The sequence below is a fragment of the Platichthys flesus genome, chromosome 18 (assembly GCF_949316205.1).
Source record: "Platichthys flesus chromosome 18, fPlaFle2.1, whole genome shotgun sequence".
NCBI classification, from domain to species: domain Eukaryota; kingdom Metazoa; phylum Chordata; class Actinopteri; order Pleuronectiformes; family Pleuronectidae; genus Platichthys; species Platichthys flesus.
This window is the reverse complement of record NC_084962.1, coordinates 772,073-800,001: the sequence shown is the minus strand read 5'-3', so window position 1 is coordinate 800,001 and position 27,929 is coordinate 772,073. Positions and strand designations below refer to the sequence as shown.

At 39.6% G+C, this 27,929-nt stretch overlaps 1 protein-coding gene across 1 annotated transcript; it reads right to left on the bottom strand.

The window, feature by feature from the left end:
- Positions 1–109: 109 nt before the first annotated feature.
- On the bottom strand, positions 110–27,929 carry hsf2 (heat shock transcription factor 2). Its single transcript, XM_062411265.1, has 12 exons — positions 27,765–27,929; positions 27,303–27,411; positions 26,472–26,599; positions 20,246–20,370; positions 19,595–19,670; positions 18,791–18,852; positions 17,971–18,049; positions 17,658–17,791; positions 12,854–13,135; positions 8,465–8,567; positions 6,320–6,386; positions 110–4,773 (listed from the first exon to the last, which is right to left on the bottom strand). The coding sequence occupies exons 1-12, from the start codon at positions 27,855–27,857 to the stop codon at positions 4,430–4,432; spliced, it is 1,602 nt and encodes a 533-aa protein (XP_062267249.1). The 5' UTR covers positions 27,858–27,929; the 3' UTR covers positions 110–4,429.

Here is a 27,929-nt window from a genome sequence, read left to right as displayed (position 1 = left end):
AGTCAAGACAGGCAAGTCTCAAGTCAAGTCCAAGTCCTGCAGTTTGAGTCTCGAGTCTTTTCGAGTCCTTTTGATCACTGATTAATAATATATTTACACAGATCATGTATGCTTTTAAAATCTGTATTTATTTATTAAAACAAGTGCAATTGAAATTGCAGAAAAAAAATTGTGCCAACATTGCACTTCCCTATTGCACTATTAACCAGTCATTTTTAACATTTAACTCATATTTTGCAAGAATATTCTTCATTTTAAACCACTCCTACAGAATGAACACATTTGAAAAAAAACAAGTGCAACTGTAATTATTTGTACAAAAGTGCTAACATTGTATTTTGCATTTTAACTAGTTCCACAGCAGTTTCTGTCCTGTCCTGTGTTGATCTCATCTCATTTATATCACCTCATATTGTCTGTGTGTGTGTGTAGATGTGAGAAACATAACAAATACTTGAACATAATAATGAACAGGGTTGTGCTTTTTATATGTCAGGGCCCTATGCTGCATTGCATTTGCAAAAGACCAAATTGGCCAAAAGTCTGTCAGTTATTTGTGCACGATGGGGACGTAGTATGATTCCACCAAGTGCCGCTGCGAGCCATTTTGGTGCCCTAAGCATAACTCCTCTATGATTACGTTAAATAATCATCAATAATAGTCAATCTTCTTTAACTTTTTTTGAGCAATTTAATATATCTCTTGTTCTGCCTTTTTTGTGATAAACATGGCTAAAAGGTACCTAATATTTCTATACTGAAATAATATCGGCATTATAATTGTAAGCTAATTTATTTAATGACGTTATTGTTGAGGGTTGATTTGTATTTCCGGTTTTAAGTGGGTTGTTGGTAGTGACTCTTATTTTGAAAGGGGGGTTTAAAGGAAGTTGGTGCTGTGAATAGTGAAGTTGTAAAATGAACGGAGAATAAACGGGTGTGCTTTCACGAGCGCATGACCTGCTCTCGTGTCCTTTGTCGGCTGAAGCCGTACCTATGATACAACCAAACGCTCGGCTACATAATTATTATAACTATGATGATTTTTCAGTTGCCTATTTTTTGGTGCCCCATCAGGACTTGGTGCCCAACGCACAGCGCGTAGTGCGCGTTTTGGAGCGGCGGCGCTGCACACACAGACGCACACAAACACGATGAAAGATTCAGAGCGTTCCTTAATAACATACTTTTTAATCTTTGTGTTTTGGGGACAGGAGCAAGTCTTATCAAGTCAAAAGGCTCAAGTCCAAGTAAAGTCACGAGTCATTGATGTTGAAGTCCAAGTCGAGTTGCAAGTCTCTTTACATTTTGTCAAGTCGAGTCTAAAGTCATCAAATTCATGACTCGAGTCTGACTCGAGTCCAAGTCATGTGACTCGAGTCCACACCTCTGAGTTACTGGTATACATGTTTCTGCCAGTGTTCCCAGGGGTGGAGTTACAAAACATGGACAAAGAACAAAGAATACAATGAACAAGAAGTTGACTGAGAACAGCTGAAAAAAAAAACATCTTTGGAGATATAGAGAACAGCTCATTAGAAATAAAAAGTAAGACCCACGTGAAATATCAACTACAGAAATAAAGACAAACCAACAGATATGCACTTCCAGTGATTGTATATGGAGGGAATATTTAATAGTGTCATAATCATATATGTATATATCATTACATATAATATATACGCCTATAGTTTCAATACGAGGAGAGGTAGACCAGGAACAGTTGTTTACCATCAGGTTTCAGCTCTGACTAGTAATAATTATGGAGGTAATCAATCAAAGCAGAGTTGTGACATCATAGAGGTAGCCCGTAGGAGCTGTAGCTGGAGAAGGTCAAATGCACGGTCTGACTGCAGCCGGGTCACTGCCACGATGCTTTAAGGTCACTTGACTTGGTGATGTTTTGCAGTGCTACAAGAAATGTAGTCAGACAAAAAATGCTAGCGTTAGCTCGCTCGTCCAAGGCCATGTAGCAAGACTCCCTACATGGGCATGGTGTGACTATGACGTTTATTTCGGTCGTAATCCCATTAGACGCACTCTAACGTATCGTTTCTGAAATAGAGGAACTACAACGAATTGCGGGAGTTGTTATTTTCCAGAGTTTTTGGGACAGTAGACTTGCAAGATACCCAAATTAACGTGTAGAAGCACTACAAAAATTTAATTTTCATAATATGTCCCCTTTAAAATTTAGATGAGTGTCATCACAACAAGATGGAGATCAAAACTTACTCGAATTGTAACTTTTCGTCATGCGATTTCTGCAGTGTGACCGTGGCGTGTCGTCAAATTTTGATTACACGCCATCAAAACATGAGCTTCTGTATCTCAGACATATTTGGTCCAACTGAGTCCAAACTAGACATGTAAGACATGAGTCGCGACCTGATGACATCTACACAGAAATCGTGACTGAAAACCAAAGCCTGCTGGCAAATTGCTGTAACTTCCGTGTTTAAGGGTCTATCTCCCTCAAACTACATTTGTGTAGCATGAGCCCCCCCCCTGAAGACATTCAGATGATTTTTAGGAATGGGCGTGGCAAAATAACTGACTAGCGCCCCCGAAAAAGGCAGCACAGGCACTTCGATTGGCCTACACCTACAAAAATCGATAGGGACATTTATCTTCACATTACAAAGAAATAAGTCTGTTAAATAGATATGCTAGACCAAACAGGAAGCCGACCATTTTGGATTTGTTCGACATTTTGGCCACTTTCTACAATTTTAATCGGATGAACTTGTCCTTGGGCTTTCATCAGATCAACTTCAACTTCTGGGAATGTCACCTAAACAAGAGGAGATATAAACTGACTGGGTCTATTTGATTTCATCACCGATGTGACCGTGGCCTGGTGTCAAAGTTTGATTACACGCCATCAAAACACAAGCTTCTGTATCTCTGACATATTTTGTCCAATCAAGTGCAAACTAGAAAGACTAGACTCGCGAACTGATGACACTAACAAAGAAATCATGACTTAAAATCACAGCGCCACCTGCTGGCTACAGGGAGTGAAGCGCTTATCCTTGCCGCAGAGCGCAAAATGAATGCAACGCAGAGACGTGAGCTTGGTCATTGATCGCTCTATCTTCACCGACCGCAACAGGCATGAAATCGGGCCCGTTAGTGCTACAACGTAGCTCTAGTTCGTTTTACATCCGAGACCTTTGCTTTAAAGAAAACATTCGTAGTTGTAAAAATAAAGTACTGGAACCATCAAAAAGAAGCAGGTTTCATTTCCAGACAGGAAATTTCTCTTCAGATTATTCTGTTTCTGCCCAGATACCGATCTATTTCAGGAACAGTAACAGTTGCTCAACATGTTGATATACGGTAGTTATTCTCAGTATATGAAGGGCATCTCAAAGATCTATTTGGTTTGAAGGTCAGTAAAAGTATATATTGTTCAGGGCAGTTTATATGACAATTTATACTTCTTGCCTGTATATGCACAGGTTTACACAAATGGCTGTTTCCGAAGAGTGAGTGGGTTCCAGGGATGCAAGAAACTGATGAATAGAATGTTCTGAACCTTGAACATAGTTTACTCTGCTTCTAAAAGGCTTGTTGGAAACCCTCTTAGGATGTTGGATTAAGGAGGTCTGTGTCCAACCAGTTCAGTAACCTTCTTAAGCATTCAACCCAGATCCACGCTATAACTTTAGTGTGACCTCTTTCTAATGTGAGAGGACACAGAGGCTGGACATTTTTCATTAGCTCGTGGTAGATATATGTGAACTACCAACTAACAGTATGAATGACTTCCTGGAAACTGAAATGTTCACCATGAACCCCTTATTTAAACCATATCACCCCCCCTCCTTACAATGATGGCTGGCTTCTCACTCCACCTTCTAGTGTGGCTGTTCTGAAACCATATACCATTGTAATAACAACATAGAACGAAGCTACTGTTTTTTAATGGTTTTAATTTGAGATTCAAGGTTTCTATAATTCCCATCATTTTTGATGGGTGATATAATTGAATCTATAGTACTTTCAATGGGTCCAGATGTTACCATGGATTTGCAGACAACAATTAGCTGGAATATTGCTGACACATAAGTCAAAATGTTTACCTAAGGATATAGGAGACCTTTTATCTCGATGTCTTTTAAGAAATTAATACATATTTGTCCTTCATACATGTTTTCTGTTTTGATCGAGTGATAAAATCATATCTGTAAAAGTATAGATTTCTCTTGAACTCTAGTCTTGCATGGAAAAATGTGGAACATGGTACAAACTGCAGTAGTTCTTACACTAGCCTAGTGCTGCCTTCCCTTTGGTTGCTGGTTCTCAACCAAAACACACATGCCAGAGAGGTGAGGAAGATTATCACACAATGTCAGCATTATCTGGAAGATGGAAGGGGCACAGTCAGTGAACCAATATCAGTGTGACTAGCATCAGTGTCTGCTCACACTCTTTCAAGCTGGGTGGAGTCGACCTCCAATCCAACAGGACTCAGTTCACACAAGTAAAAGAGTGTGTCCTCGCTGGCCTCCGCTTCTGTCAGAGGCTCCAGGCGGACAAAAGAGTTGCGGACTGGATGTTTTGACTCCAGGCTGGTGTCCAGCAGCTCTGAGGGGGAATCAGTCTCCACAGAAGCACTTGAGCTGGAGGAGGGCTGAAGCTGGATGATGGCGAAATCAGAGGAGCTGCTGCTGCTGGCACTGGTGCCTGGGTCCAACTCTGGAGAAGGGGTACAGCCATCTAGGATGGCCAGCAGGGGGCAGGAGGTGTACTGGATTAACTGCTTATCTGGAAAAGGAAAAAAAATGGTCAAAAATCGAACATAATCGATAATCACCATTTGCCTGACTGTTATCATGCAAAAAATGTCACCATATGTGTTGTAAAGAGAACTACTAATTACACTTTGTGCTGATGTAACACTGCGGACGGCCAACCAACTGATAGACACATGCTGCTTCCATTCAGTTTACAGGGCTCACTGAAAGCTCTGATGAGGATTAAATTGATGTATCCTCACTGTCTCCGCACCTCAACTCAAACTAACACAATGAAGTGAGGGATCATGTTGGAACAGTAACTAACACACATATTGTCTTCTTAAAGGGGACATATTATGCCCATTTTTCCACAGTTCGGATTGACCTGTTTTGAGTGCCCCGCCCAGTGTTGCCAACTTAGCAACTTTCTCGCTAGCCGGGCTCCACCAGCCCGGTAGCTAGCGAGCCGGGGGGGAGCCCCTAGGGAACTACGGGAGCGATGGCTCGCGAGCTAACCGGGCCGGTTGCTCGTCCAAGCCATGTAGCTTCCTACATGGGCATGATTTGAATATGACGTTTATTTCGGTTGTAATCCCATTCGACGCACTCTGGCGCATCGTTTCTGAAATAGAGGAACCACAACAAATCGCGGGAGTTGTTTTTGTCCAGAGTATTTTGGACGGTAGACATGCCAGATACCAAAATTAATGTGTAGAAGCACTACAAAAGTGGAATTTTCATAATATGTCCCCTTTAAAATCTTTCACTGATGTAAAAAGTACAATAAACTGGTGCCTAATGTAATTTATGAATGTATCTGTTATGGATCTGGGCCAACATTCTGGACTATAGGGCTACAGTAGGGTAAGATCTGGCTGCCTGTGCAGCACGTGACAACTGGGTTGCTGCACTGCTGTGTATCACTGGCGTCTGTTGCTCACACAGAGGGAGTGCCTGCTATGTGTTCAAGTATGACTTGTGTATTCCTCTAATAAAAGTATTGCTATGTAATCAAATAATTGCCATGACACTGCAACATTTCCATTATTTCGCAGATTACACCCAGCTGTAATTATCTGTGAGGCCTGAATCACATAATTTAAACTTCAGGAATGTCTTTAAGACATTAAAGCCTGGATGACGCATAACATTTTACATCTAAATTCAGACAAAACTGAAGTCAATGAACTTCAAAGAAACATTATTTGGAGTTATGTTTTGAGTGTGTCAATTGACTCAGACATAAAACAAGTCTCTAGGACAGCCTTCTTTCACCTGGATGCTGAGAAACTGGTCAATGCTTTTGTTACCTCTAATCAGCATTACTGTAATTCTTTATTATCGAGATGTCCTAGTAAGTCTGAGAAAAGCTAGAAGAAGAGAGCCAATACTCCAGGCTTAGCTTCTCTGCATTGGCTGTCTGTAAAAGTATCACTATGGATTATTTAGTGTACATTTTCTTCATTGAAAATGAAACCTACAGCACAATGAAGTATGCAAAGAGTGAATACTTTCTAATTCCACTGTATGTCAATGGAGGTTAGGCTGTTAGTGTGCAAGTATTCTGAACTTACCAATGTTTTCTTCTTCTGTCCTGTCTCTGTTCAGCTGTGCAGTGTTCTCTTTGGAGGGCACACTCTCCTATAAAACACATAACAGCTTAAAAAAACCCCAAAATAAAAAGTTTACATTTTTTTTTGTCTGTTATGGACAACAATAGTGACATGTCTACAAGTGCAGTCTGTATTATTCGCAGGCAGCTCCACTATAAATACAATGAGAGAAGAGTTTTTCTACAAAAATCTTTCTTACTTGTAATACTTGGAGTACATATGCTCCCCTGGACTTGTATTGTTCCAATGAAGTTTCTTTCCTTTGTAAACCTCAACCATTACAAAAGGCAACACACTTAAAATACACCCCCAGAGAAAATTTGTATCTGTTGTCAACATGACTGAGCAGTGAACCTCCTGCATGTGTGAAAGGAAAACTGGAAAAAATCTGGACCCAAATCTCTAGATTGTCCAAATGAGCAGCCAAACTGATCAATTAAAACGTCAAAAGTAGCATATAATAGAGATAAGTAAAGTGTCAAAACAAGATGGGGATAGCGTGGCAGCCACAAGAGAAAAAATTACCCCACAGTTTCTGGGTCAGGGCAAAAGCACATTTGGCCTGGTCACATTTTACCATGTGTGTGGTAGAGTTACCTCCCTTTCCACTCAGCCAGTGCTCATTTTACACTTTTAACAGTAAAGACCAAAGCCTGCCCAGTTTCAATTTGTCCCATCAAAGTTTTATATGGAACCATATATTTTTTACACTTTTTGTAATAACAGATTATTAAGAGATATCCAAATATAATCTCTAAAAGCCACATGCGCACTTGCGCGGTCTGATTCCTTGTCCTCTACTCCTGAGGCCGGGCTGTACACACATACACATTTACAAGTATACTGATTAGTTGCTGTGCTGCAAAAAAGTAATAAGCAGAACAAGAACTTAATCAAACCAACTGTTCAACAAACATGTAAAATAGCAATAGTTTACCTGTGTAACAAAATCACATTGCAGTGATTAAGCGAATAGCTAACTGTTACAGAGAGGCAAAAAAAAAAACCTTCAATCTCAAGTGGGGCTGGGCAATAAAACAATAAATAATTATAACCATTTGCCAGTAATAACAATAGCAATATATCACAAGACCAATATATATCAATGTAATGCTTGTGCATTTTTCAAGCATAGTAATGAGGTACAACACATAATTGATTTACTTTGGATTTTTAAAATCTGAATATGGCAGGTGCCACATCCTAGACAATTAATGGGAAACTCTGGGCAGCTGAAGACAGCGAGGAAAAAGGAAAGAACAGGAGGAAGGACTGATTCTGACTCATAACTTAATACAGTATCTACAGGAGTGACATGAGACAGATGGTCAGATTCTCCTAACCATAATTTCATAAAATAAATACAGTGACAATATGCTTCTCAACATCATACATATGATCAAAGTAGGCTTAAAACCTTCCTTTTTGATAAAGCTTTTAGTTAGAGCTGGTCCAGGCTTGTCTTAGACCTGCTCTTAGCTATGCTGCTATAGGTCTAGAACAGGGGTGTCCAAAAGCACTTAAATGGCACCTACTTATAGCACTTTGTTTTGGTTTATTTTTGAAGAAATTTTACTTTCTTGATTCTTGTTGTTCTGGGTTTGTACCCTCGGGGTTGATGCACTTAAGGCCGGCCGTGCTTCTGCGTTTTCAGAGACATGAAAGAGGGGTTCGCACAGGCTAAAGTCGCTTTGCAGGTCGACGAAGGTATGAAGCTGTGGAGAAAGATCAGGGACAAATTTGTCCTCCAGAAAAAGTAATAAACAGTCGACGATGACTGCCACACACAAAGAAGGCGTCTTTAAGGTTGTCTTTGACAAAAAACTTTACTCCACCTAGTGTTCTGGCGGTGAATTGCTTTGCAACGCGCGCAAACCTTGGAGAACCATAAATTAAAACAAGTCCATCGACACAACTTCGTGAAAAGTGATTTTCTGTATGTGGCCCTCGGGACAGAAAGGTTGGACACCCCTGGTCTAGAAGGGTGGCACATGCGTTCTACAACAGTGCTATCTTTATCGCAGTAAATTTGTGAAAATTGTCAAAACAATTATATAAGGTATTGATCATCTTTATGTTTTTGTGTGAATGGGATTTCATTTTTACCTCTATGGCATCAAAATCAATTCCAAATTGCTTTCCATATAGCATGGACTGGAAATCCTCCAGACTGCAGTCAATACTGTCCAGATAGTCCATCAGCTCCACCCTGACAACACACACAGACATACAGACACACACAAACAATGCTCCATTACTAACACATAATCGGGGACATGCACAGACATTTTGCAGGGCAGGGGCTCAAGTGACAACAAGGGAACCTCTTATAATTATTTATTGATTTTGACAATACCAAATCTAAGCAGTGGGCTTGGCAATGCACATACAGAGCCTTGTCATTGTGTTGCAGTATTGTTCACTGCAGTCCTGTGAATTGACCACTCATATTGGCAGCACTTCATAGCCTTGACCAGTTTTTGGATCTGTAGGCCATTGCTCTTTAGCAAGTAAATTGTTTTGTATTTATATAGCCCTTTTCTAGTCTTGATGATCACTCAAAGCTATTTATTATACAGTTTAACATTCACCTATTCACACACACACACAGTGCAACTATAAGCAGCACTTAGTTGTTCTATGATGGCAATTCGGGGTTCAGCATCTTGCCCAAGGACACTTCGGCATGCAGATGTGGAAGACTTAGGATCGAACTGCCAACCTTCAGGTTGGAGGTCAACCGCTCTACCCCTCAGCCACAGTCAATACGTTTTTTCTCCATCTCCTCATTTGTTTTAGTTTTTTTAGACATTGAAGAAATGGAGGAAGCCCTCCTTGACTTCTATTTCAAACACATAACGCACGACAAATGAGAGACCTGCCTGAAAATATATTGGCCACCTTTATTTCTTTCCTTATATCTCTTTTTGTGAATGGGGCCAGAGCTTGTATGAAATAATTTTGTGTTCTGTTGAGAGGAGTGGTAATGGTAAATGGATTTTTTTTTCAAATAGCGCTTTTCTAGTCTTGATGACCACTCAAAGCGCTTTACACTACAGTTTCACATTCACCCAATCACACAAACATTCTTACAGTGCATCTATCCCAGCACTTTGTTATTCTATGGGGGCCATTCAGGGTTCAGCATCTTGCCCAAGGACACTTCGGCATGCAGATTGTTCAGACTGGGGATCGAACCGCCGACCTTCAGGTTGGAGGACGACCACTCTACCCCTCAGCCACAGCCGCCCAAAACCTCTTCTTACCCTTTTTCTGGTCATTCTCCAAATGTAGCCTGAGTACACTGTCGTACGGGCTAAACATTTGAACAAGTCACCACTGAAAGCCTCCCCTGTCATGCAAGATATAAAATGATGTCACTTAATCAGCTCAAAATGTCTGTTTCTTGTTTTTTTTTTCCTCTCTCTAATTGCCTCGCCTTGACCACCTGATACTTTAAAAGCTGCTTCTAAAGCATTCTTTTTGTATGTGTTCCATCGCCCCATGCTTGTTAAGAGGGCCTCTGAGTCTGCATGCTCTTGCATTTTTCAAGTCCCTTATACCAGTCGTTTACCAAAGCGACTCTCCAAGCACTGTTGCTGTACCTTTATTCATTAAGAAAAAGCCGACAACTGAGGCAGCACATACTGTCCATGTCAGGCAAATACTCCAACCATGGCTTATTATCATTCCACTTCTTTTTAAATGATTGGCCTTCAGTATTTTGGGGAAATCTGAAGACAGGTTGGCATGGTCCTCTATCAACACATATTTTCAAATAGAAAATGATCACCCTTGAAATCAAAAGCTTGGTTGTGGGTGGTATCTGTTGGATTCTTTAAGGATGCAATTTTTCCTCAACAGTTTCTGTTTCCTCAAGCTCACCTTCTTCTATAACTTCCTCAAACTGAACATTATCCACCTCGCTAACAGTGATTTCCTGATCGTCTTTGGTCTCTTTGTGAGGTGTTGCCTTACAAGCCTTCTTCCGAATCATCTGTTATCTCTTCTGGTGTTGCTGCTGGTACTTGTTTTTAACCATTAATTTAGAGATTTGCTAATCTAGGCTGTTTCCTGGTGCTCCTTCTCCTTCCTTTTCTGAATGCAAACAGGAATATAAATCAAATTTAAGCTCAAGCCCCCTTTGATGTCTATGTGTGGATTAGCCAGAACATAATATAAAAGTATTACAAAAATCCTCAAAAAGTGGGCCTGAATGAATTAACCCAGGGAATATTCCTTACAGATTGGCTAATAGCCTACATTGGTGAACGGCTTTCTTTCCCTACAGAGGGTGTGCAGATCAAACAACAGCCTTACAGATTTCTGGAACATCCCTACCATGTTAACATGACCCACTTAAAGCTGGTGCAAGAAAGGATTTTCAACTCTTAACCAATTATACAAAATTGGGAGGCCACAGACTTAATGACAGATTTACCCTATTTTTAATCTTATAATCACCAGAGCACAACACAAGACGATTTGGCCACAACGCAAGACCACACACTTGCGATTTGTAGGAAACAATTTCACAGTGGCGAGTCCAGAGACTTGGAATATAACAGAAACTTGCATGATTCTTCAGGTTTTTTATTGCAGTTGGAAACTGCCTTACCGCCAACTACTGAGCTGGAGTGGGGAAAACTTGCATGATTAAACTAGACAACAGAAGAAAATCAAACATGGAGGGCCAACATTTTTTAGCCAAAAAAAATATCTATTAATTAGTTATTTGTAGCCATTAGTTGTCCAATATTCTGTTATCCTGTTGCTCAATTGCTACTGAATTTGAATGGCCCTGATATGGAATAAGAAGCTCTTGAAAAAAAGGGAGAAATTATTCACTTATACTACCGTTCAAAAGTTTGGGGTCACCCAGACAATTTAGTGTTTTCCATGAAAACTCACACTTTATCAAATGAGTTGCAAAATTAATAGAAAATATAGTCAAGACATTGAAAGGGTTAGAAATAATTATATTTATTTTAAATATTAATTTTGATCTTCAAACGTTTTTTCCGTCAAAGAATGCTCAATTTGCATAAATTACAGCATTGCAGACCTTTGGCATTCTAGCTGTTCATTTGTTGAGGTAATCTGTAGAAATTTCACCCCACGCTTCCTGAAGCATCTCCCACAAGTTGGATTGGCTTGATGAGCATTTCTTGCGTACCATACGGTCAAGCTGCTCCCACAACAGCTCAAGGGGGTTGAGATCTGGTGACTGCGCTGGCCACTCCATTACAGACAGCTTACCAGCTGCCTGCTTCTTCCCTAAATAGTTCTTGCATAATTTGGAGGTGTGCTTTGGGTCATTGTCCTGTTGTAGGAGGAAATTGGCTCCAATCAAGCGTTGTCCACAGGGTATGGCATGGCGTTGCAAAATGGAGTGATAGCCTTCGTTATTTATAATCCGTTTTACCTTGTACGAATCTCCCAGTTTACTAGAAACAAAGCAGCCACTGCCCATCACATTACCTCCACCATGCTTGGCAGATGGCGTCAGGCACTCTTCCAGCAGCTTTTCACCTGTGCTGCGTCTCACAAATGTTCTTCTGTGTGATCCAAACACCTCAAACTTAGATTCTTCTGTCCATAACAATTTTTTCCAATCTTTGTTTGTCTATGTCTGTGTTCCTTGACCATATCAATCTTTTATTTTTATTGGCCAGTCTCAGATATGGCTTATTCTTTGCCACTCTGCCTAGAAGGCCAGCATCCCGGAGTCGCCTCTTCACTGTAAACGTTGACACTGGCGCTTTGCGTGTACCATTTAAAGAAGCTGCCAGTTGAGGACCTTTGAGGTGTCAATTTCTATAACTAGAGACTCTAATATACTTGTATTCTTGCTGAGTTGTGCACCGGGGCCTCTCATTTCTCTTTCTACTCTGGTTAGTGCCCGTTTGGGCTGTTCTCTGAAGGGAGTAGTACACACCGTTGTAGAAAATGTTCAGTTTCTTCGCAATTTCTCTCATGGAGTAGCCTTAATTTGTAAGAACAAGAATAGACTGGCGAGTTTCACATGAAAGTTCTCATTTTCTGGCCATTTTGAGAGTATAATCAAACCCACAAATGTGATGCTCGGGATACTCAACCAGCTCAAAGGAAGGCCAGTTTTCTAGCTTATCTTACCAGCTAAACAGTTTTCAGCTGTGCTAACATAATTGCACAAGGGTTTTTCAAGGGTTTTCTAATCATCAATTAGTCTTCTAAGGTGATTAGCAAACACAATGTACCATAAGAACACTGGAGTGATAGTTGCTGGAAATGGGCCTCTATACACCTATGTAGATATTTTATTAAAAAACAGATGTTTCCACATAGAATAGTCATTAACCACAGCAACAATGTAAAGAGTGTATTTCTGATTACTTTAATGTTATTTTCATTGAAAAAAACTGTGCTTTTCTCTGAATAATAAGGACATTTCGACGTGACCCCAAAATTTTGAACGGTAGTGTATATATATATAAAGAGCAGGTTGCCACATACTTGCCAAGCAGGTTGATGTTCTGTGATATAGCTCCGTTTTCGTTCAATATGGAGTCCATCATCTTGAAGGGGTCCTCCAGACTGAGGCCTGAGGCTTTATTGAGCTGCAGGGCACTGCTGGTCGGGCAACTGCTGTCTAAAATGCTGCTCCTCTGGGCATCCTCTGATGATGCTGGCACACCAGCCTCTGTCTGTTTGTTATCTGTGCAGCTGGTGCTGACCTCCGTCTCCGCTGGCAAGACTGCACAGCTGTTCAGCTGTACTTCCACGATTTCTACATCACTGGGAAGGGTAGTTTCAAACAGCATGTCATTAACCAAGACAATCCTGACAAGTACTGTCATGTGCAAAAATTTGGATATTTAATTAAAGATTCAGTTATATATTAAGAAATATCAATGTGAATATTTATGTTTTTCTAACATTTTTGAGGATGTGGCCGTAACACCTGGAAACATGCATATGTGAATCTGCCTCATATCCCACTCTACATGCCCACTTTCAAGCATAAATAGTCAATGAAAAGTACTGCTGATCTATAATTTTGATGGCAAATGGTAAAATCATACAAGGAGACGACTTTCTGGCACCTGAATCGCATAGCTCATGAGCGACACATTGTTTGGTTGCCACAGCAGTGTTATCACTTACAAATGAAAATGCAACAAGTTTCAAGGCGTTGCAGCTGATAATATGCAGTGAGGGTGACAGAGAGGACAGTGTATGAATTAAAAAAGCAATATTTAAAGAAAAATATTTAAAACCTAAAGCTTCTAAATTATTATTATTATTTGGAAATGGAAATATTATAGGTGAACACAACATACACTCTACAAAAAAATGAAAGAACACCTAAATCACACCTCAGACCTTGATGAACAAATTATTGAAAGTTGAAAATATTTCCTGATGCAAATGTACAGCAATGGTCAAATTCAACCAAAATCATTCAAACCACACCGAAAATCTGAGTAAAAAATTGCATCATGGCAACTCAGTAGTGTGTATGGCCTCTGCTTTTCATTATGCATTCCCAACAATTCCTAGGCATGCTACTGATGAGATGGCAGATGGTGTCCTCAGGGATCTCTTCCCAGACCTGGACCAGGGCACCATTGAGCTCCTGGACAGTCTGTGGCTGAATTTAGCAGCGTTGGGTACACGATACATAACGTCCCATAGGTGCTCAATTGGATTTAGGACAGGGGAATGTGAGGGCCAGTCATTGGCCTCAACGCCTTCATCATCCAGGAACTTCCTACACACTCTGGCCACATGAGGCTGGGCATTGTTCCTGCACCAGGAGGAACCCAGGGCCCACTGCACAAGCATAAGGTCTGACAATAACACTGAGGATTTCATCCCAGTACCGAACAACAGTCAGGTTCATGGCTACGACATGGAGGTCTGTGCGACCCTCCAAGGATATGCCTCCCCAGATCATCAATGACCCACCGCTGAACTGGTCCTGCTGGATAATGTTACAGGCAGCATAACATTCACCACGGCGTGTCCAGACAATTTACGCCTGTCACATGTGCTCAGTGCGAACCTTCTCTCATCTTTGAAGAGAACGCGGCCCCAGTGGCGGACCGTCCAATTCTGGCGTTCTCTGGCGAATGCCAATCGAGCTGCACGGTGCTCGGCTGTGAGCACAGGTCCCACAAGAAGACGTCGGGCCCTCCGTCATGGAGTCTGTTTCTGGACAGTTTGGTCAGAAACATGCAAACCAGTAGCTTGCTGGAGGTTATTTTGTAGGGCTCTGTAGTGCTCCTCCTGTTCCTCCTCATACAAAGGAGCTGATGCCTGTCCTGTTGCTGGGTTGATGCCCCTCTACGGCCTTGTCCAGCTTTTCTAATGTAACAGCCTGTCTCCTTATATCTCCTCTATGCTCTTGAGACTGTGCTGCAGACACAGCAAACCTTCTTGTGAACGGATGAATGGATGTGCCATCCTTGAAGAGCTGGGCTACCTGTGCAACCTGATTGGTCTGCAGATACCGCCTCATGCTAACAGTAGTGACAAGGACACTAGCAGATCACAAAAATAGAGAATAATAAGTCAGGAGGGACAAGGAGAGAGCAGCGGTCTGTGGCCACCACATGTAAAACTATTCCCTTGCACCAAAGAAGGTGAAATGGATTCAATCACTTGTGTGTCCTAAATGGACAGATTGATGTCCCTGAAGTTTAACTGACTTGGTTTTATACTGTGATGATTAAGTGTTCCCTTCATTTTTTTGAGAATTGCATTTATTTATGTGGTCTCCATTCTGCATTCTGTGCACCTGATAGCGGTCATGTTCACTTCAGCGAATTTATACAAAAATCTAAAAGTTGTAGACGCACACAGTGTTATATATTATTAAAAACTATTAAACGCTCAGTTGTGTAACTCTACAATGCCATTTAATGGTTCCTGGTGTAATATGCTTTGAGTTGGCATAAAACTTCTCTTAAAGTCGATTTATAATATGGTTTCAATTCACTACCCCATGTCTGTGTTGCCTATTTATCTTCTAAAAAAATGTTTGTGTGCATGAGCCAGAGTTCGTTTTCAGTTGCACACATTCTCCCAGCAAGTTTGTTTTTATAGATCCCAACTTCTGCATGGAAAGTGACTAATGAAAATCAAACTTGCGCCGTCGCTGATTATGTAATTTAACGCCTGTGACAGGAGCTTCTTGTCGGTCCTCTGATGACATTTAAGTATTTCTGTTGGAAACTTCTTAAAGCATCCTGCCGTTTACTCTTTGACTGAATTGTCACTGATGGCCTAACCTGATTTAAATGTTATCCACTTGTAATAACTTCCGAGGCAGTGGGATGGCTGATTTGAAATTATTTTAAAACTATTTATATCACTACCCAGAGTCATATGCATGTAGAGTCTACAGACCTCAGATAGCTCTTTGAATCTTACCATGGTGATACCACTCACTTCAGCAATCAAGAGCAAACTAAATGTTCCTCCAAAATGATCTGTAACAATATTCTATCATTTGCACATTAATCAAATTTTTGGCATTTGAAATAGTAATAGTAATGAATGTTGGGGCATCCAACCTCTACCCTTACAATAAATTGCTTTCCACAATTACATTTTATAAATCATGACATTTCAAAAGGCAAATATTTAGTTTTATTTGATTATTTATAATACCTTAATCTCTCAAATTAACCTAAAATATCCATATGTTTAACTATGTAAAAAAAAAACTGATTAACATGGTGAGTCAATATACTAAGCTCCTTCACCTGCATGATATTATATTTTTTCCTTTGAAATTATTCAAAAATAAAACGCACAATGTATTTGCATGAGGGCATAGAATAATGCATATGAGACTTTTGTTAAGTACAGAAAAGGAAAACAATTGGCTCACAGACTAAAGAATGATCAACAGTATATATACAATGCTATAAAGAAAAGTATTTGCCCCCTTCCTGGTTTCTTATTTTTTGGCATATTTGTCACACTTAAATGCAGTTTTGAAATGGTAATTTCATTTATTTAGGGAAAAAAGCTATCCAAATCTAACCACATTCTTTGGAAAGCTGAATTCAATTTTACTAGCCACACCCAGGCCTGATTACTGCCAGACCTGTTGAATCAAGAAATCCCTTAAATAGAAACTGTCTGACAAAGTGAAGTAGGCTAAAAGATCTCCAAACCTTCACATCGTGCTAAAGAAATTCAAGGACAGATGAAAAAAAAGTAATTGACATATATCAGTCTGGAAAGGGTTACAAAGCCATCTCTAAGGCTTTGGGACTTCAGCGAACCACGATGAGAGCCATCGACAACTCATCCAGAAGGTCATAAAAAAACCCAGAACAACATCTAAGGAACTGCAGACCTCACTTGCCTCAGTTAAGGTCAGTGTTCATGAATCAACGATAAGAAAGCCACTGGGCAAAAATGGCATCCATGGGAGAGTTCCAAGGCGAAAGCCACTGCTGACCAAAAAGAACACTAAGGCTCGTCTCACATTTGCCAAAAAACATCTTGATGATCCCCAAGACTTTTGGGCAAATATTCTGTGGACTGACGAAACAAAAGTTGAACTTTTTGGAAGGTGTGGTCCTGTTACATCTGGCGTAAAACTAACACAGCATTTCAGAAAAACAACATCATACCAACAGTCAAACATGGTGGTGGTATTGTGATGTTCTGAGGCTGCTTGCAGCTTCAGGACTTGGACGACTTGCCATAATTGATCGAACCATGAATTCTGCTCTCTACCAGAAAATCCTGAAGTAGAATGTCCGGACATCAGTTTGTGACCTCAAGCTCAAGCGCACTTGGGTTATGCAGCAGGACAATGATCCAAAGCACACCAGCAAGTCCACCTCTAAATGGCTCCATAAAAGCAAAATGAAGGTTTTGGAGTGGCCTAGTCAAAGTCTGGACTTAAAACTCGATTGAGATGCTATGGCATGACCTCAAACAAGCCGTTAATGCTCGAAAACCATATATTGTGGCTGAATTAAAACAATTCTGCAAAGAAGAGTGGGCATTTTTACCCTGTTTAAAGGGTTTTTAGTAGTTTTTCCTTAGTCTTGCTGAGGGTTAAGGACAGAGGATGTCACACCAATGTTAAAGCCCTATGAAACGAATTTCGATTTGTGAATATGGGCTATACAAATACAATTTGATTGATTGATTGATGATTTGCACTGCTGCATATCAGAAACTATTTGTTTAACAGCCGTTATCAGTTACCACATCATCTATGAGAAAGCATTTTTCAAAGCAGTAGAATAATGTGAAGTTCACTTAAGTAAAATGTGACTTGTCTTACCCTTCTTCATAGTCTGTATGTGACCCCTCTGTGATCTCCGCCATAACCTCTGCATCATTCTCAGTCAAGTCACAGATGATAACATCATCCAATATCTCAGAGCCCTTCACACCATTCAGACTGTTGACAGATGGCTTTACGGGACACAAAGATCACATCATTCAACAAGATGTATCGATAAAAAAAAAAATAGCCACAAAGGCTTGAAAATATATTTTTTTATAAATGATCGATATTAAAAAAAATTGATTCATAAGTTTTCATTATAAGCAATACCTACCATGTTGTATCACAAGTTATTTTATTTACTGACCTGTTCCACACACACTTTGTCATCATAGATCTGATGAATATATTTGGGCTTCTTTCCATTGTTGTTAATAAGAATTGGCCTGTTGACAAGACCGTGACACATTATCAAAGTTCACATTATGAGAGTGCGGAAATGGTTAGTTGATTTACCTGCGTTATTGAGAAAGATATCATGGTAATTTAAATTAATAAAATCATCCATGTTATTCAAACAAATAATGTAATGTTCTACTGATTAATCTTTTAACATAGAGATTGGGTTTCATTGTTAATTTATCATGCATGATCAGTTAAAACACTGATCATTACAAGTTGACAGGAAAAATAAAATAATTATAGTTACATAACAATTTGAAGAATAAAATTCTTCTTCAATAAATTCACATTCTGAGTCACCATAAACAGTTACACCACTGGCTGGGAAATGTTGTTAAACAGATGATATCCCATTTCCATTATCTACATATTAAAGTGTATCCACAAATTAAAGTGTATCTGAAAATGAGCATTGTAAAAACAACCAATCAAAAGTGGGGTAGGTAGTGGGAGTGAATCAGCAGTTATTCCAAATCTAACCATGACATGTTCGATCACCACAAGACAGTCTGATAATATAGGCAACAACACTCTAACCACATTGTAAGAAATTATACACAAGTTCACATTCATTTTATAGAAACATATTTCATTCATGAGGCACCTCATTCAGTGGGTCATTCACGACTCACTAATCAGGTCATCTGTGCCTCTTTAACAGCTGCAGGGACCCTGTTTGTAGGATCAGTGCTCTAACTATGATACCAGTTGAAGGATGAACTCACCTCTTACGCTTTAAATTCAGGATGTGGTTGTTTTGTACTAATGTGACGATGAAATGTATCAGCTGAAAAAAAAATATATATCATGAGATACAACAGAAATGCTGATAGATTAATAGCACAGACACTAGTGCCACAGTTCTACTTAGCTCTGTGTCCATACGTGGACCAGAAAGATATTCATTCTGAGTGCAACCCTTTTGATCTCCGATGTGTTGCAAAACTTCTCCTTTCCAGTATTATTCAGTCTCAAATTTCCCAATATTGAAATTGAAAAGATTGCAATGAATTTTGGACATACCATATTTGCTTTTGCCACAGGAAGATAACGTAAAAAAATAATTAGCTAGAAGGCTATTTCATTCAAGCTTATAATAAATTACAAATTTACTCAACTAACTGTTTTAATAGCTTGACTGCCAACAATATTTAAATAGAGGGTTTATCAGTACATAAGAGTGGTTAGGATACTACAAAAACATTGTATTCCGTTTATCCCACTGAAATAATTACAGCACATATTCAAAGATGATTCTCCTGGTAAAGATGCACCACTCACAGGACTGCTGATGATGACTCAAGCTAGCATGTGCAGAATATGAACAGTAGTAATAAAAACTGATATCTGTTTAGATACAAATACTCTTGAATGGATGAATGATTAACTAATGTACTATGAACTGCAATCAAATTGTCCTCAGAAATATGCAGTTGTGCAAATTAATGTGATAGAGCTCACAGAAGGCATGTGTTGTATGTGAAAACAGCTTCAGCTAGTGTAAACTGATGGTCCCGTATAGTGCTCACCTTTTTAATGAGCTGTTGTTGGTGGGCATGTTTCTGTCTCAGATCTGAGATCTCCCTCCAGAGAGCTTCATTCTCCCTAAAAAACAAAACAAGTTTCACTTAGAGATAATCTACTGAACAACCAACCTTTCTCCTGTGTCTTCCTACAATTTTTGTTTCCATACAATGTGATAATGTCGGAAGTTGTTTCTGACATTTCAACAGAAAGTTTTTTTGGGATACACATTTAGACTGTTAGTGACCAGGACATATTATTAAAATACTTTTTTTTGGTGATCTATCGCTATAATTTTGCAGCAATACATAGCAGTAAAACACTGATGTTCCACACATGCATGCAAACAGTAAGTTTTTTTCAAAACGGTGAAAAAGAAACAAAGAAGAGAAAAAAAAATCTTAAAAGGAATAGCACCTAGAATAAAGTAATGCACAGTCACATCCAGAAAGTTTGTAGTGCTGACCATCTGCAAAGATATCCAGATGAACTTGATATTGGGGAAACAATTCAATACAGTAAATAACAGGCAGACCCTCACAGCCACAAAACCCATAAATCGTCCTTAAGTTAGTTCTAAAATTATGGAATTTTCTAAAAGGTATGTTTTGGTTGTTATCATTATATATTTTTTTTGCACATAGCTTAACACATACCTCTTGAGTGTTGACAGCCTGGCATCAAGGTTCTCTTGTTTGCTGTGAACACTGTGAACACTGGCCAAGACTTTTGTCAGGTCTTCCTGTCGTATCTTATTGTCCTCCGGCCGAGCATTAGAAACCTAAAAATACAATCAAGTCTTAGGTTTACAGTATTTCAACAATAGTAGCATACAAGTTGACTGCACAAAACATGCAAATGAAAGGGAGAGGGGTTGACGGTATCTATCTTGTCGAGCAATTCGTTAAAATTACTTTCTTTGTCCTTAATCTAAAAAAAAAAACTTTGTACATTGATTACATAATTTGCAGTAACCTCCATAGAAACAACTTTGTCCTTTTTTACACTTATCATAACATAAGTGTTATGAGTGTTTTTGGTCGTTGCTTCATTGTGGAGCTGTGTAATGGATTCTCTGCCCAAAAAAACCCATGACCGGTCTGTCAGTTGGATTGACCATGTGTCAAGCCTGTACATAGCCTTACCCTGAATGTGGAAGGGTGAACCTTTTCATGACCGAAATTTTCAAAATAAATATCAATATCAAAGAACTGCTGACTCAGCACTTTATTTTTTGTGGAAAATGTTTAATGTAATTGAAAATTATCATATTGTGGTTAGAGAAGTTAGGTAAACCCTAACGAATAACCAGAGGTGTAAAAAGTACTGAAATATTTTACTCACGTAAAAGTATCTTTACTTTGATGAAATTTTACTTAAGTACAAGTAAAAGTACCCATCTAAAAATCTACTAAAGTAAAATAAAAAGTAGTTAATTTCAAAATGTACTTTAAGTAAAAGTTACTTAGTTACTTCCAACAAATTGATGGGGGCCGCACCTATACAGTTCAAAAAAGGGGTCAAATCCAATCCAAAACCATTTATTTTCAATTAAAGGAGAATCTTTACAAAAAAATAGTCAACATGTCAACACAACATTTAAGAACTTTTGGGAGGACATGTCAAGACATGAACCACATGACAGCTAAAATAAAAAGTTAAAATGCCATTGTCCCACTGTATATTTAAACTTTTGGTTAAACTTTGGTCCACCTTTAGAGCACTAGTCTACAAACTTCTTGTTGAGTTTGAGCAGCAGCTGATTTTCAAGGTGAGAAGAGCTCATCCGGGCTCCCTTTGCAGGGAACAGCAATCCAGCACAGCTGAAGAGTCGCTCGCAGGTGGCCAAGGCAGGTAGGCCAGTATTTAGTTTCAGGCAGTGTTGTGCATGAACAATTTCAAAAGAACATGTTCATTGAACACGTTCATTCTAATGAGAAAGTTGAACTGAACGCAACTTAATGAGAAATAATGAATTTGAACGGTGAACACCTTCATGTGAGGTCTAGCTAAAACGTTACGGAATGTTTTCCTTCTCCTGAGGAGAGACACCGTCTAATCGAATGCTTGCATCATGTCGTTGCTATCTTTGTTGTGTTTGAAAAGAAATGCAGTCTTACAGGGCAAAATACAATCTGTAAGTTGCAGTTCCGTTTTTGTGGAAAATCGTTTTGGGGGGGGAGTGAAGCTTGCATAGAGCGCCAAATGTGCTAGGGCCAGCCCTGTGTAGTGCAGTGATTCTCAAACTGTGTGGTGCGCGGAGTCATAACAGGTGGGGCTGGCGACCAGGAGGTGGAAATGCGAGGCAGAACTAATATTACAGCCGAACTAATGTTTTGACGTCCGCATCTGTTGAACAGCGGAGCAGTTAACAAATCGCTCTTTCTCCGGAGCCAGGCGTCGGCAACCAGCTGCTCTGCAGGGGCTCCATGTGCAGTGTTGTGCATGTTGCGCATATTTTTCGCAAACAGTGCACGTGAGGGAACGTCATCCACTCTGCAGGATCTACCACTGTAGTGAGAATTGCCTTGCGCCTTTTTGTTTTTTACTCAGTAACGGATGTAATTCCAATGTAGCGAAGTACAATACTTCAGTCAAAACCTACTTAAGTAAAAGTAAAATTACCCATTTCAAAAACTACTCAAAAAATTACAAAGTACAAAAAAAACTACTCAATTACAGTAACGTGAGTAAATGTAATTTGTTACTTTACACCTCTGTGAATAACAAGGATTTAATTGTTGAATAGATCTGATTTCAATCCAAGTACAAAGAAACATTTCAACATTTATTACACAAACGTGTGAAGTATTTTGTGTCATTGCTGAACACACAAATTAAATATTCACAGTGCTGGCAAAAAAGTAGGTGATCGCTTGGATCTAAGAATTTGTTGGAGCTCCTTTGGCAGCAATAACCTCAAACCAGGATCAGAGCAGAGATCAGAGAGAGTTTTAGACATTTCCTCCAACAAAGCTGCTCAGACATATTATTAAGATGTTTTACTATCCAAACCACAAAACTAAAATACTGAGTTCTGTTTTTGAAAATGAATTATTAACAGGCCGGTACAGAGTTACATGTAACAAAATTATGTTTAATATTTTTTTATTTTAACAATTTCTCTCTTATCTGACTTTATAAGTCATGCACAACTATAAAACAGAACAAACATGTTCTTCAGACAAACTGAAAAAAAATAATGACATACACATATAAAGCCCTTAATTAAGCTCCTTCATTATCCAAGAGCTCATAACCCCATTTTTTCCCCAATAGATCACTTCAAACACAATACACAGGCTCTCTTGTTTTTCAAAAAAACTGTAAGAGTAGAATGAGAGATAGAGCCTTCAGCCAACAGGCTCCTCTCCCTTGAAACCAACTCCCACTCTGGGTTCAGGAGTTTGACACCATCTCTAAATTTATGGTAACACTTAAATAGTTCACCGTAATCAACTCTTGAAACTTGAACTCTTTTCTCCCCTCTTTTACATCCATTTCTCCCTGCTCAGCCCAGCCAGTCGAGATGGCCACCCAGATTGAGTATTGTTCTGCTAGAGCAGGGGTCTCAAACTCGCGGGGCGATATTTTGTGGCCCCCACCTTAATATGAAAGTTTAATGTTAGTGCGGCCCGCGAGTTTTATATTGTAGCAACCCCGCTGGTAGCTTCTGTGTGGGACAATGTTATGATGTTCTGGTTTCCTACTGTGTGCCTGTCCAGTGAATGCAGCATGCATGTGAGTGACATGGGGGGCGGGTCGTGTGTGTGTGTGTGTGAGAGTGAGTGCGAGAGAGAGCCGGGAAGAGAAAAGAGTGGCTTTGGATGTGCGGAGAGCAGGAAGGTGAAAGTCAAAGTTTTCCGCCCTCTTTCGCACAGGTCATGATGTATCCAGTGCTTCATTTGTAAATCACAAGGTGCCGGAACGCTAAGTACATATGGCCGCGCAAGTACGACGAGCACAGGTCCCGGAACGCACATAAAACTACGCTTAAGATAAGCACACACATGCCAGTTACAATGCAGTGGGACTTATTTAGGCTATACTGCAGTGACGGTATCAGTCTTTGTGTCAGTGATTAATAAAGTGGCATCTTGAGCAAAGGCGACTTCTGTGTCCAGCGGAGAAAACGAACGGAACACACACACACACACACACACACACACACACACACACACACACACACACACACACACACACACACACACACACACACACACACACACACACACACACACACACACACACACACACACACACACACACACACACACACACACACACACACACACACACACACACACACACACACACACACACACACACACACTCTCTCTTAAATTGAAGGCAAATTCAAGGGACACCAAGGCTCCTTTGCGCACACGCTGCACTGTGAGGTTTTGGGAGCTTCTTTACGCAGACGGATTCATCTTAGAAGTCTGCATTTGTTATCATTTTATAAAATTGTGATGCTGTTGTTAAGAAAGCTTTATATATAACTTATTAGATTATCTTGTTATTGCGTGGCCACAAATTAGTAATTTATCCACCGATGTCAACAGGGGCTCCGTAATTTTCTAGTGATTAAATTATATTGTTATATTTTATTTTAATTATTTCTTTAAAAACTTTTTTTAATATTCATATTAATATAATTCATTTTTTTTTTTTCAATACGAGAGGTACCAGATCTGGCAGAAAGAAGTAGGCAAGAAAAAGCATGTTCAGAAGAACCGTTCATGCTCTTCAATATTCTATTCATGTTCAGAAGAACCCATTGAAGCTTAATAACTGTTAATAAGGACATTTGAGAAGTTTGGATTTTTTTAGCAAAGTTTTTTTTGTGGAATACATGATGCAGCCCAGCCTCACCCAGATACTGCATCCAGTGGCCCCCAGGTAATTTGAGTTTGAGACCCCTGTGCTAGAGGTTTCTTCCAGTTAATGGTGGGAGTTTTTTCTCCCACCAAATGTTTGCTCATTCTGGGAAATGTTCGATTTCTCTATACTTATATTTTTTAAGCCAAGACCTTCATAATAAAGTGTCTTGAGATAATATGTATTATGATTTGGCAATATGAAAAGATGTGGATAAACAGGATTATGATGCAAAAAAAAGATAGCTAGCATGCTAAGGATCTTTTTTTTTATATTGTAAAAAAGAATATTACAATACACTAAAATGATATTAAAGTAAGACATTACAATCATTATCGTAATTTTTAAATCCTTATTAATGGAGAAAATACTATATTTGTGGGTCTCTCTCCCCGCTTGCCGTTGATTCGCAAGGTATTTTGGCTACTCCTAGGTTTGAAGTGATGGGCAGAAAAATCTCAGTTTCCAGGGCTATAAAGTCCTACCGCTTGGACCTACCCGTCCGTCCCAACAGGTAATATATAGGACAGCCTACCCCTCCATGAGGATATGCAAAATGAAGGGGAGGACTAAGGGATAGGGCCAAGGTGGGAGAGGGATGGGCCCAAGTCAATTCAAACTTCCACTATGAATCTGTCCATTTAGGAAGCACAAGTGATTGTGAATCAATATCAACTGCTTAATCATTTAATCATTGTCTGAAGAAGATAATAAGAAGAGAATAGAGAATTTGAAAACAGAGGTTTGAAAGAGCCCCCTCGCCTGTGGACTACTGACTGTTTAACCCTCTTCGGCTGTATGGAAATCATCATTTCAATCATCATTTTGTGCATGTTAACACCGTAGTAACATATCCAAAGACAGTTATTTGACAGTAGTTTTTGTACGACAAATTGAATAACAGTGGTGGTAATAACCAATAAAACTAACACTTTCACTACCGTTGATACAAGGCGCAGCCATCTTTGATTTAAAAGCGGGGGTTGCTGAGGTTTTCGATTTTAGATGTTCATTGCTCTTCGACAGGCAGTACTTGCATTATTCAGTGGTTTAAAATGATTCACAATGATAGCAATAATATAATTTATCGCAATGACTTTTGGGACAATTTATCATCCAATTAAATTTGGTAGTGTGACAGGCCTACCTTAATATTTTGAAGAATGCACCAAGTTAGAGGTTTATTTGTTCAGTTTACAGCTTCAATTCTCTGAGAATTGATTTTGGTTTTGTCTCCTTTATATAAAAGTATGATTTTAAGTGTAAAAGTAGCCTTTTTAGCCTAGTTCGTTACCATGGTTACAAAGGGTCCTTTGGACTCTCCAAATGGCCTTTGTGGAAAACACCTAGTCATGACCTTAGGAAAAATCTGTAAAATATTATTTTTCTGTGGTATTGTTACCAAAGCTGAACTTGGGCTATTCAAGGCTACATGCTAGGGTCCCATTGTGTTTTCCAGGTCATGAGTCCCAGCTAGAGTCATCTGCAGGCCTCTGTTTACCAAAAATATTCATGCGGAAATAAAGACCTCTACTTCACTGTGTTCCAAAGCTATTACTCAATGCCAGAAGCACTTAGAGGGATTCTGGTCCTAAATTGTGTGACGGTGCAACTACAATTTAGGCGCAACCAATGTAAAAGTTAAGTCCAGAGCCCTGTTTTTAATAAAAAATATTCAGTAGCTATAAAAACACACCTCTTGTCTGGTATGATAAACTAGATTCAAGGCTTACTATCTCCTGACTCCATTTTTTTCATTAGCTGAAGAGATCACATGCCTTTTCCAACCTAAATCAAATGAGAACAATGCTTTGATTTGTGTTATAAGGGATTAAGTAAAATAAAAAATAAATGTTTCAAATTTTTTTGCCACCGTACTTATATGAATAGATTTTGTGGTGTATCTGCTTGTCGAGCACTACTGGAGCCTATTTAAGTCTTAATGTCATTGGCAGCATTCTGCTGACTGATGAACAGAGAAATAACAAAAGATGCCTCTACCTTCCTCTTGATTTTCTCCAGCAGGTCGTCCTGTCCATGTTTGAAGTACGGGTGCTGAAATGCCACTGGACCGTCTCTCTCCTGTTTTACAATGCCTGTGTCAATCTGTATAACCTTACGGAATCCATCTGCATGCACATAAACACACAGGTATAAACAACCCAAAAAAACATGAAATAACACACCCTACTATATGTATACAGTATATGCATATATGTATATTTTTAAGCAGTCTGAGTTTAAAGATGTGTCTGTGAGTGCACAGGGCTTCGGAGTGCGGCTATTTAAGTCACAGAGTGCGTAAATGTAGAGAAAACGCTGCAATCGACCCTGGTTCTGCCAAAGATTTGTTAGTAGCAGCTGCTACAATGTCAGGATTTGACACTTTCCAAAGTCCTATATGATAGGGAACTGAACACATTTAGAGTTTGGACTGTTTTCTGAATCAAACAAGCTATCTACTCCTTTTATTTTCTCTGTTTGTGGACAAACACTGATTGGGAAAATATCACCAGATTTGTCAATAGTCTAAGCAGCTTCTGATTGCAAACTTGGTCCCGGCCCTGCTTTTGCTTGTGTGTGTGTGTGTGTGTGGGGGGGGGGGGGGGGGGGGGAATCAATACTAGAACAATTACCTAACCAGGCCTAACTGGCTGCTCATCACAGTTCAGTTGCATTGAAACTAATTCTAAAAGTACAGGTTACAGCCTGGGATAAATATAGCCTGAATCAAACAGTTCCAGCCAGCAGACACTCAGGGTCACTTTACAACTACTGCAAAGAACCAACTTATGTCAGAAAGCGTGAACAAGGGAAATAATGCATTCTTACACATGTTGAGCTGCCTGATGAAACTGGCCATGTTGTTGTGCTTGAAGAACTTGGGGAGAATCTCCTTAGCAAAGCGCTGCTCTTCCAACACTCGGAAGCTGTTGCCCTCCTGCAAACAATCAGCAATGTCGGTCAAAACGGGCTAAAGGATTTATTTTAGATATATACACTCCACATGGGGAGAGTGAGCTTTTCGGTGACTTGGTATCAAAACCTCAATAAAGCAGTGATGCTGGCATGACGCAGATAGTGGGTAACCAAACAGCAGATATAGGATTTAGGAAACTTGCTGGCAGACAGAGTTGACAGTTAACGTATAATAATTGTTCCGTATGCTGACACGACTAGTTGGGTGGCACGAAGATGTAGGGCCGATGAACAATAAACTGTCAAATTAAGGCTGTCTAGTTGTGTACTTGGGGTTAGCATCCTAATGGGATAACGGCACTGCTTTAGCATCACCTGACTCCAGCAGATTAATTCATCGGTGTCTGCATCCTCGACCAGCGTCCACAGCTTGGCGAGGAATGCTGGGACGTTCGAGTTGTGCCTCATCTTCCAAATGAAACAACTGACCACGCAGTGAGTTCTTGTTGCTCTTGCTGTTCTTCTTCCTCTTGTTGTTGT